This window comes from Prosopis cineraria, unplaced genomic scaffold (genome assembly GCF_029017545.1).
Source record: "Prosopis cineraria cultivar Desert tree isolate PC_DT_omini unplaced genomic scaffold, ASM2901754v1 PC885, whole genome shotgun sequence".
Classification (NCBI taxonomy): domain Eukaryota; kingdom Viridiplantae; phylum Streptophyta; class Magnoliopsida; order Fabales; family Fabaceae; genus Prosopis; species Prosopis cineraria.
The window spans coordinates 13861-25643 of NW_026556210.1; the positions used below are offsets into that span (position 1 = coordinate 13861).

The 11783-nt window shown below is 31.1% G+C and overlaps 1 protein-coding gene across 1 annotated transcript; it reads left to right on the forward strand.

The window, feature by feature from the left end:
- The first annotated feature begins 5903 nt into the window (after positions 1-5903).
- On the forward strand, positions 5904-8897 carry LOC129298683 (uncharacterized). Its single transcript, XM_054937103.1, has 2 exons — positions 5904-6396; positions 8526-8897. The coding sequence occupies exons 1-2, from the start codon at positions 6111-6113 to the stop codon at positions 8579-8581; spliced, it is 342 nt and encodes a 113-aa protein (XP_054793078.1). The 5' UTR covers positions 5904-6110; the 3' UTR covers positions 8582-8897.
- The last annotated feature ends 2886 nt before the right edge of the window (positions 8898-11783 follow it).

Genomic DNA, 11783 nt, shown 5'->3' on the forward strand with positions numbered 1-11783 from the left:
ACTATGATATAGATGGTGGTGGGCTCATTTTCATGCCTTCAATAATGTAAAGAATATTCACAATTTGAAATATAAATCTTATACTTGGTGTTGATTTAAATTACTAATCAATCTATGTATAGATGCCTAATCTCTTGTCCATGTAATGCTTTTTGCTCATGCCAATTATCTCAATATACAAGCAAATTTCATATTGAAAGTATAATGGATATTTGTAAAGTTGTCCAAGTTTGAGTAAACTTGAGTCGGTGTAAAAAATCTAACATTAGATAAAATTAAACTTGATAACTAATATAAAATGAAGAAAAAGTATATATAAATTTAAGATTTGAAGTTTAAATTAAGTAGTGCTCTTCCATTACTTTTTGTCCGTTTCAGCTATCGCTCTTCATTCCTAACAATATTAACTTCTATCCATTTCAGCCATCACTTTTCATTCCTAACAATATTTGAGAATCCAAATAATTTTTATATACATTTAATTTTTTTATCAAATTTATTACTATGATCAATGTAAAAAAAATGGGGTGCGTGTTTAGAAATTTCTATAGAGGTATTATATTTATGGGTAATAGATACTGAGCTTATCAAACTCGTGAGTACAAGTAAACTTATAATGGGAATGCAAATTCAAATTTTAAACTCATAAGAATTAATCTTTATTTTTTAGTCCATCACTAGCTGTCCTAAAAACTTTGGGATATTATCACTCCAGCCTAGACTAATCATAATAGCTATTAAAAATATATAATTAAATAATTAAAATATAAAATATAACCAACTTTGATTTAAATGTCTCAAATATAAATCATTGAAATTAAATTCATATATATTGATAAATTATCAAACTCAACATAGGAGTTTTGAAATATGGCAACTTATTTTTGGTATTTCTTATTTTCATTTTTATTGATATTAGTTTTAGCTTTTTTTAGTTTTATTTTTATTTGAACCAGGTCATGAATTGAGTTTTACACAGCATATACTTAACTTGCTCAACTCAGTGAAAAGATCAATGAGTTTAATAAGTTTAATTGTGTTTATATCTAGTCCAAATTTAAGAGCAAGTTGACACATTTTTGTATGTTAGAAATGTAAAAATGATAAATTTAAAAAGTCAACTTATGAGTTATAACCAAGTTTATATATAGTCTGAGTTTATGAATAAATTGATGCAATTTTATAAACTAAATGTAAAATTAATAAACTCAAAGATTGAACTCGTGAATTTGACAATAATGACGAGTAGTAGTACTCTAGTCTCATCGAGTCTCTCTGATCTCCAATTATGAAAACATCAATCTTTCTTCTTCTTCTTTTTAATGAAAACATCAATCTTGATTCTTGAATATCACACAAAAATATCGGATAAATAAATAAGATATAAGAAAACAAAAAACCTCCCAACCACTTTTCTATCACATTTGTTTCGAAAGATTGTTCAAAGTTAAATATTAATCTAATAGAAATGACCAGATCAGTTGGTATTTGAGACGGAATATTGTGTCTCTTTCGGGGATTTTATTTTTTTCCCAAACTTTTCTCTTCCCTCAAGGGCAGATAATTCAAATTTATTCTGAATTAAACTCAGCTTCATACACACACATTCCCTAGTTTTCTTCATTTATGCCTTCAGCTTCGAATCCTCCTTCCTCAGATGAGTGTAAGGGTAAGCCGAAGCTGCTAGTCTTTTTTATCCAGCTTATAAGTGATGGTTTTAAAAGTCTTTTAATTTTTAAGCCCAGCTCTCGTCCATGTTTGTCATGCTTCAAGATCTCCCTCCTCCAATCTTGAAATTTGCACCATTTTCTTTCTCTTGGTTGTGGGGTAGTGATATCACAAGCAAAGGTCCAACACCCAGCAATGTCAAAGTTGATAGTGGAGCAATAACAAATGAGGATTGAATGGCAGCCATTGATTTCCAATCCCAATATCTCTTGTCATTTCCAAAACCAAATGTCACAGATTCACAGTAGAGAAATAAGGCATCCTATTATCACTATAAACATGATGAAGTATAGTAGTTAAATGAAGAAACCCAATATTCAATGGTTGCAAGGCCCGCAAGCTACAACAATAAGCAATTTATTGAGAGATAATTGACAGCAACATGAAGGATTGAGGTGGTGCATCCACTAATTTAAGAAACTTGGTCTGGGGCAAATATAATACGGCAAACTCCAAGTAACAAGCTCAAATGGAGAAAATGAATGCAGGGAAACGCTTTAGAGCCCAAACCTCAAACTCTATTATTTGGTAAATCCAGCTAGAAATAAAAAGTGAAATACCCGGATTGAAGATCATCTACCAGGAAATCCTCGAATACACCCTATCAGTGCCAGTACTGACCCTTGAAAAGAAGAAACAAAAAAAGTGTGAAAGGAAATTGAGCCTAAGGGCATAATCCATAAGTTCTTCTCCTTGAACAGAATCAAACCAGCAATGTTTTATCTAAGGAAGAATAAAATACATAAGGTCAGTCATAACACCAAGGAAGAAAGTTGGGGATGGAAGAAGGAAAATGGATTCCATATCATCGCTGGGCTGCATCAAACTTGAACCCTTAATGGTGAGATTGTGAATCACTAAAAATGACGAAAACCATCTCTTCATCATTATCGTCATTGGTTGGCAGCATGGTTGATTCGGTAGGATGATTACCCTCGACTTGCACTGTAACGACTAATGATTGCTTTAAATCAGGAGTACCCTTATCACAAGGTTCAGATGGATTAGTGACCAATGACTTCTACACACTCAGATTTTTTTTTTTTTTTTATTAGCTGTTGTTGGCGGTGAATAATTGACATTGTGGCCACTCAGTGAGAGTTGGAGGCCTCGGTTAACAGATTGAGCAAGTTTCTTAGCTTCCCATAGATTTTACCGTCTTTAAAGCTTAACTCCACTAGCTACTTCAGGCTCAAGAGGCCTTAAATAACAGTTCAATTGCAGATTCTCAGGTAAGACTACCTTACCAATGAGTTTGTCAAACCAAACCTGAAACTCAACCAGCATTCCCATTTGTTTCATTTGCACAAGCTCCCTCATCAGATCCTCGTCTCGATTTGAGTTGAAATTGGTGAAGGTAGTCTTCTGAACCCACTCATCATCGAATGTGGATGAAGAAGAATTATTGTTGGCCATTGAAGCGACCTGCTTTGATACCATTGATAGGATTAGAAATACAGAGCAGAGCAAAAGAACGAGCAGAGCAGAAGATAGAAGGCATAAGGAGATGAAGAAGGCGAAGGGGAAGAGAGAAATTCGGGAATAGGTAATCTCATTAACAATATCGATAATTCTATAATGAATTACAACAAGAAATATAACGTCAGCAATTAATAAAAAGACAAAAATAACCCAATGCTCTAAAATAAAAAAACAAATCGTATCAGCCGTTCTTTGCTGTGGTGGATTATGTGGCATTTCAATTTCCTACTCATGTTCTGTGTCATCACCATCTTCCTCTTCTTTAAGTGCTGTCGTCGACGATCAAGAGGAGGGAAGCTCGAAAACTCTTCTGTTCACTCCTATGCTATCTCGTTGATATGTTTGGATCCATTTCCTCCTTCATTTTTCCGCACCACTAGGTTCTCTCTCTTTCTCCTTGCTCGGTTATGGCTGAACTAATATGAGGAGTTTTGAATACTCTTTCTTGTTGGATCTGTAGGTGTGTATGTGTGCTTGAATGGTTGGGGTTACAATTCTTTTTGTTTGCTATTACTATGCATGGTTAAGAACGGAAAGGGAGTTTTGAGTCTAGTTGAAATATTAATCTAAAGAGCAAGATGGCAGGTGGGTTTGAACTTCCTTTAAACTTAATTGATCTTTGGTGGGAAAGTTAAATTTGAAAAACAAGATGAATTTGATTATGGATGTTTGGAATTTAATCTGTTGGGCAGGAGACTAAAGGTTAAGAGAAAAGCTCTATTAAATGGTTTGAAAATTCAAGCACATAAGGTGTTTGAAATAAGGCCTAAGTGAAAATTATATTCCAATTGCGTAATTATCTATGATTAAAATCAAATATGAAAATTTTGAGATATATAAGATAATGACGATGTTGGGAAGGAGTTTACTTAATTTTATAGCAAGTCTATTGCAAAATTTTATATATGCTTGATAGGTTTTCAAAAAGAAAAAAAGAAAGCTTGATTGAAGTAATAAGAAGAAAATTTTATAACTTGATAATATATATTAAGTAAGTAAATAACATTTAGTTCTATATGAATTAAAGGTGATGATCTTATTATTATTATTATTATTATTATTATTATTATTATTATTATTATTTATTTGAGCTTGATTGCATAAATAGAATTTTTCCTTAATTTTTTTTATGTTTATATATAATATGGAGCCTTGGAAAATTCAAGTTGAAGAGTGTAGGTTTTACAAGATCTGAAATTATTGATATATATATATATATATATTTTCATATAATATTTTTCTTTCCAGAATATATTATTCATGCATGGATTGAACAATCTACAAATGAAAGGATAAGTAGCCATTATGAATTTATGAACAATTTGAACTGTAAGGATATTTAAATTCCATGCTTGTCAAAAATATTTTATAAGACTGAATACAAAACACTAATTGCTAATAACAGTTTTGGCCCTTGACATATTATAGTACACTTAGCTAGTAAGATGCATTAGAGATACTAGTTTCATTTGTCTACCAACACACTTGGAATAGAGGATGCAACTTTGTGAATATAATCTATGCTTATTATTCATGAGCTTTATGTTTATACCTGTTTTTCATGATTTCTTGCCACACCAGATATTATTTACTCTTATAAATTGTGTGTCTATGCCTATTATTTGTTCTGTTTAGGTCTTAACAAAAAGCATAGTTTTCCAAGTTATACTTTCACTTTCAAAATGATGAATTTGTATTTTTTTTATAAATTTTAAGAGATTGAAAATAAATTGTACTATTATCTATCTAGCACCATCAATAACTAAACTAGTTATTTCTTTCAAGTTTTAGATGTTCATGGTTATTGTTTATATTATTATTATTATTATTATTATTATTATTATTATTATTATTTGAGGATATTATTTATTGAAATAATTTTTGGTATACAAATAATAGAATTAGACCTTATTTTCAATAGACCTCGTGTGACTCCTTGAGGCAAGAAGCATTTTATTACTCTAGTTACCTTGTGGATTAATGCAAATATTAAAGCATTCTATTTTGCTCTAGAGTCGCTTCACGAATTATATAGACGACATTCTTGTTTTAAGTATTTTGGCATATATGTATATATACTGATATGGAGTAGAACTTTGTATGCTATCTGGATATATTTTTGCCAATTGTAGGGATTTCAAGAAGTTCAATTTGCAAGGAAGACTCTGTTGAAATTTTTACAATAGATTAAATATTTTCTAACTACTAGCTTATGGTTATGGATATGAATCATGCTAGTATGATAATTTATAACTATTATATTAGGTGTTCTATGGGCTTAGGCTTATAGAATGTAACTTTTTTCTTCCTTGTATTTCTGCCGGCCACACCTTGAATTTTTGGGGTGTAACACAAATAGTAGCACAATTAGTACTCCTACATTCTAGAGTTGAATGGGATATATCCTAATATTTTTGTCATCTTTGTAAAACTTGCAATGGAGCTAATGAAGCAAGGGGCCATGATGACTATATCAAATAAGCATATTTTTTTAACTAACTGATGTCATTTTTAACTTGCAATAGATTGGTGTGATAACCCATAATTCTTAAGAAAAATTTAAAAGAAGTAATGATATATTTTAAGAGTATTTTTGTTAGTTTTGAGAGCAAATTTAGCAAGAAGAAGAGCTGTTTTAGTGGAAATTATGCAATCAATTATTTAATCGGTCCACAGTTCAAATCTTCCAGGGCCAACAGTGAGAAATTTTATCCTTTTGCCAAATTATCATTTTGCCCCTATTAAAAAAATAAATAAATAAAAGAAGGCAGACACGCAGGGGCATTATTCATTTTCATCCTCTGCTTCCTCATTCTCTCGATCATTCCAGTGAGGTGAGAGTGTCGGCCCTTCTCTTGAGATCTCCTCGCCCTCTTCCTGTTTTCGATCAGCTCGCCGGCATGCTTAAGAGTGTTCGCTGTGGTTCCTCGTTTCTTTCTTTTCTAGCCACTGTAACAGATCGAAGCTTCCTTCCTCCTGTCATCACCGGCGTCATTTGTGAGAAGAGGAGGTCGCTGGAGACGGGGTGCATGGACGAGCATCTTGTAGCTGCTGTCGGAGGTTGCTATCAGTCTCCTCTTTTCCCTTCCTCCATCATAACTATATCCAGGAAACAGAATTTTTCCCTCCCCTGTTCTTCACTGTGTTCTTCTTCTTCCTCTTTTGTGCTGTTGGTGGTTTGTGGGGGTAAGAAGCTTTGATCTCTCACTTCTTTGTTGCTGCGTGATATGTTTATGGGTTGAGATTGTGAGTTTTTCCTCCATTTTCCGCAGAACCGTGAGTAGTGCAAAGTGGAAATTTGATTTCTCTTGAGTATAAAAAAAAAATTATTATATGTGCTGAAGGATTTAATTAGGAGAGTTGGATTATTTTAATTACTGATATTAGAAAATTTGAGAAATGAAATTTGAGGGAAAGGAAGTTTGGTAATTGTTAGAGGATTCATGCTCACAAGATGTTTGATAAAATGTCCCTTAGGAGAATTTTACTTGATTTTATATGTTTTTTTTGAAATTTCATTAATTATTGTGAGAAGTATATTTAGTTGGGTGTCATTGATCCATGAATTTAACTTGTAGGTTGCAAATTAAAGGAATTTGATTATGAACTTGTATGTAAATGTTTAAATTTTTAGGGATAGTATGGTTATTGATAAATTGTTGGATAAAAGGTGAAAAGTTAAAGAATTCTAAGTGTATGGTCGAAAATAATGCACAAAAAAAAAATGTTTGATACAAAGTTTAAGAGAAGTAAATAAGTTGGTATGGCTAAAGTATTATGGAGGAAATTAGTGACATGAATGATAATATTTCGACATTGTTATTTGTAAATCTAGATTGTTTCTTTTCCTTTTTGCAAAGGATTTTATTTAAAAAGTTATTGAGATCTTATCTGAACTCTAGATTATTGGGAATTGCAACGTTGAAACTTTGTAAAGTATATTATTGTTTTAGAAGTCATACTTGGATGATTGAAAATGGTTGGGCAAGAGAATTAAAGGTTATATGTTTTATTGAATTGGATTGGAATGTTGCACATTATATGTTTGGTAAAAATATATATATATATATATATATGTTGCTAAAACTTCAAAGTTTTTATTATTAATTTTTATTGAGTGGATTCTCTTCAAAAGAGGGACTAGTTGGTTCAAAAGTAAAGGCCATTAAGATCTTATTATATTTTATAGGGTGATTATAAGAAGGGTAACTCGATTGGAGTTGTAAGAAGTGAATTTCAAACATTGAAAGCACTACAGGTAAGTGGATAGCGTCCCAATTGATGTTTCATTAAAATCTCCTTTATTCAAATATTACATTTTTATACAAATCCTTTTTATAGCAACAATGTGATTATTAGATATTTTGTTGATTAAAGTATTTTATTTTTGTGAAGTTATCTTTACCAGATTTGATAATTTTATTTTATCAAATATTGGATTGATACAGAGAATGATTCTTGCGAGTTCAACTTTGAAATTTTTTGATTATTTGATAAAGGCAAGCATGAGCGTTGGATATGAAATTTTATTCTGGAAAGTTTCAATGCTTAAAAGTATCCATGCGAGTTTGATTTTGAGAATGAGAACTGTATCTTGAAAGTGATGATTTTCTCGCATGTTTGAAATGATTTTAAAAAGGGACTTTATATAGAACACTGGTTGCTAACGGCAGGTCCGTTAGCCCTTGGCGCGCCATGGTACACCTAGCTAGCAGGGTGTTTATAGGAGGTGCTAGCCCTGTGCGATGGCCAACGCACGTGGAATGGAGGGATGGTTATTCGTGAGCATCGTACTCACATTTGATTTCGTGGCTTTGAGCCGCGTTTGGTTATCATTACCCTCGTGGATTGTGTGTCCACATTTGTTTCGTAGCTTCGGCTGCGTTTGGTTACTTATCCTCGTGGACTGTGTGTCCACATTTGTCTTCGTGGCACAAGCCGCGTTTGGATTATTTACCCTCGTGGACTATGTGTCCACGTTTGTTAATTGTTCTGATAAGTCCCTATAATTATAAATTTGATCATTTGGTGATTTTATATTCCGTTGATTTTTATTTAGTAATTTATTTACAAATATTTATTTCATTTATGTGACTTCTTAAAAATCAAGTGATATTACCATTTGCTATGATAGTTCAATGGTTCAAGATTTTATTCAAAATTTTATAGAATCATTTTATTTTAAAGTTTATACATTTTTTAATGGAAATTGTTGTCCCTTTAATTTACATGGTTATTTCAAACTTTTCTTTTTACTCATGTTAAATTATTTATTGTTGGGACGTTATTCACTGGAAAATTATTTTTGGTCTCAGATACCTTAGTTGACGTTGATCCTCATGCTGATCTTGAGAGCTGTTACACATGCTGAGTGGAGAGTTCATGAAAGTCCCTCCTTTTGATGTAATGTCAATTTATGTATGTTTCACTTCAAAAAAAAAAAATATAACTAGATGCTCCACATAGACTATAGCTAGGGTTTTTATTTAATATATATATATATATATGCTGATTGCTAGTTGGGAGGAGTTGAGCTCCCAATTGATATAAGATTTTTATGGAAACTTTTGTATTGTAGAATCTTCGTAAGATCCTATTTACAGGTGAGGTTTTGTCAAAATTTCTACCAAACGTCGAATGCTATGTTATAATGATTAATATTAAAATAGATCCGATTATTTTAGAAATGGAATTAACTTATGAATTGAGGCTTACGGGAACGTGTGACATGGTTCACACCTCGTGTCGGTCACTCTCTATTTTTGGGACGTGACAATTGGATTGGGTGTGATTCAACAAATGCAACATGTCTGTCCTAATAGCAAAGGAACTGGTCATTGAAACTTAAAACCTCACCTTTCTTAAGTTGCTTTTTGGTATTTCAACTTCTACATCTCATCTTCATTGTTGCAAGTGAGGTCAACAGTAAGAGAGACAAACACCCTCAATGCAAGTGAAACAAAGTCACTCAGGAAAAGAAGGTACTAGAGATGCATGTTGAGAAAGGGATGCAATAGGTTCAAAAGATTGTGTTTGAAAGGCAAGTTGATGATCTAGTGGCTAATTTCCTTGATAAGGAGGGACGGTAGGATATAGCAAAGATGAAGATTTGGTTGCCTAGTCATGTTGCTCACTAGATTGTTTGCATTCAATTCCTGAGAGTTGAGTGTGGATAGGATTCATTTGTTTGGAAACCATCTAACGATGGTTCCTTTAATGTTCGATCTGCCTATGAGTTTCTTATTGCAAGCACCAACTTGATCTCGGGTAACAATTGGTGTAGAATTTGGAGATGGAAGGGTCCAAAAAAGATCAAGACACTCCTGTGACTATTCGAGAATAACAAGGTCCACATGGCAGAGTTAAGAGCCAAGCATGGTTTGCTTTTATCAACAAGTGGCCACTTGGTTGCAATTGTACAAAAGATGAGCTACATTTGTTCAGGAGGCTATCCACATGCAGAGGAAAGATGGAAGTGGCTGGTCAAATAGGAACATTGGAGCCATTTCAAGGGGCCTAATCATGAAGATTGGATCTCTTGGAACTTCAAGAAAGCTAAGCAAAAGATTTCACCAAGCATGTAACTTGGGATATTTTGCTTTGACGTGTTTGCTGGGATATATGGTTTGATAGATGTCAAGGAGCTTTTGCTAATAAAGGAGTTGAGAAAATGGGGTTTGGTTTTGCTACTCTTCAGAAAGCTAAAACAGATCTGAGTTTATCTCTAGCTTCATATAGTCTGCGCAAAAAGCCAAATAAACCTCTCAATAGTTGGAAAAGACCAAGGGTGGGCTTCATTAGATTTATCAAATTATTTATCATCGGTGCAATGTACAGGGTTTGAATAATGTTGTCTATTTTTTTTAAAGGTTTGAATAATGTCAAAATTGATGAAGAGTTAGGCTACTTATTACCAATGTCTTCTTTTTAAAAACAATACTTCATGTGATCTTATTTATAAATCACTTTTAATATTTTTATCAAAATCAAGGAATACCTTAAACTCATTAATTTGTATAAAAATTCAACTATTTTTAAACTTTACCTTTGTTAAATATACCTACTCTAAAAATAAAATACTCCAGTATTTAATAACTTTCCTAACATTGAATAAGGGTAAAAGAGTAAAAATAGATATAATAATTATTGAAGTGCTCTATAAATAGGACTAGAGGAGTAAATATTTTCAGCTACATTAATAAATACAAATAATTTGAAATTAAGACAAATTCTCGTGTTCTTTACCGTCTTACTATATGGTATTATTATTAATTACAAAACTATTACTAATAATACAAATTTTAAGAATAGACACCTAAAATATAATTTCCAATTGTTCAAGCATTATTTAATCAATGTTTGAAGTTGTTAAAAATTCAAATAACATAAATGGTTCATTATCATTGAAAATAATTTAAATCTATGTAGTCTTTAATTTTATAATCTATAAGCAAAAATGCTTATGCATGGTAAATTTAATTTTATATTAGCTCTGAATGAATAAAATATTTTGTTAAAATTTTATTTCATCTGTTGTACCTACTCAAATATATATGTTTGACATCTTATTTATTATAATTGATACTGTAATCTGGTTTGATTAGTACCCTTGCGCGGGCTTTGAGTCTATTAGTCATAAATTTTAGTATATCCATCTGTGATGATAATGATATATTGGCCTATTAATATATTAAGTATTAATTGTATCAAAATTAATTCTTATACAAATTTCTCAAATTAAATCACTCCAAAAAGATTATCAAGAAATATCTTATACCATTAAATTTAATATTTAAAAATAAAAAATAAAAACTTTAATTTCATAATAAAATTTTCAAAAGCATGTTCGATTTTTTTTTTTTCAAGACCAATAAGTAAAAGTGTATTTTTCTTTGATTTTTCTCTGTTTATATAAAGATAGCCTTTATTAGATAACCATCTAAAAAATTAAATTTAAAATTTTATTATAGCAAATCTAGTTTAATTTTTTTAAGATTATGATGAATAATTTTAATAGTTTAAAAAAAATCTAAAAGCAAGATAAATTAATCAATAAATAATGATAATTATTTTTTTATGATTATGATGAATAATTTTAATAGTTTAAAAAGATGCTAAAAAAAGATAAACTGATCAATAATAATGATAGTTAAGATTAAGTAGTATTTTTTAATTTGTTGAACTAGCATGAAAAACTGTAAATCAACGTGTCATGTTAAGTTAGGTTAGCAGTTAACTTATTCAAGAAATTAATTCATTTTACAAGATACATATTTGAATGAGTAATATATAGGTGATATATATTTTATTGAGCTTAAATATTGTTCATTAGAATATTTTTTGATTAATATTAAAATTATTCAAACAAAGATAATCAGATATCATTATCTTCAAACGAACAAAAAATAGATAAACATCGTTTATCTGCAAATTTTAAATTGCGAATCCCCTCAAATCACTATGTATATATACATATGTGTGTGAGTGTGTGTAGAAGAATCCCACACACTCAGCCATAAAAAATTCCGTCCTAGCTGCACTCAGCCATAAAAAATTCTGTCCTAGCTACTCGA

Excerpts from the sequence above, each read along its gene's own strand:
- LOC129298683 (XM_054937103.1), top strand. The coding sequence starts at position 6,111 with ATGCTTAAGAGTGTTCGCTGTGGTTCCTCGTTTCTTTCTTTTCTAGCC. Across the intron at positions 6,397-8,525 it reads GCTGTTGGTGGTTTGTGGGG|ATACCTTAGTTGACGTTGAT; the intron begins GTAAGAAGCTTT and ends TTTTGGTCTCAG.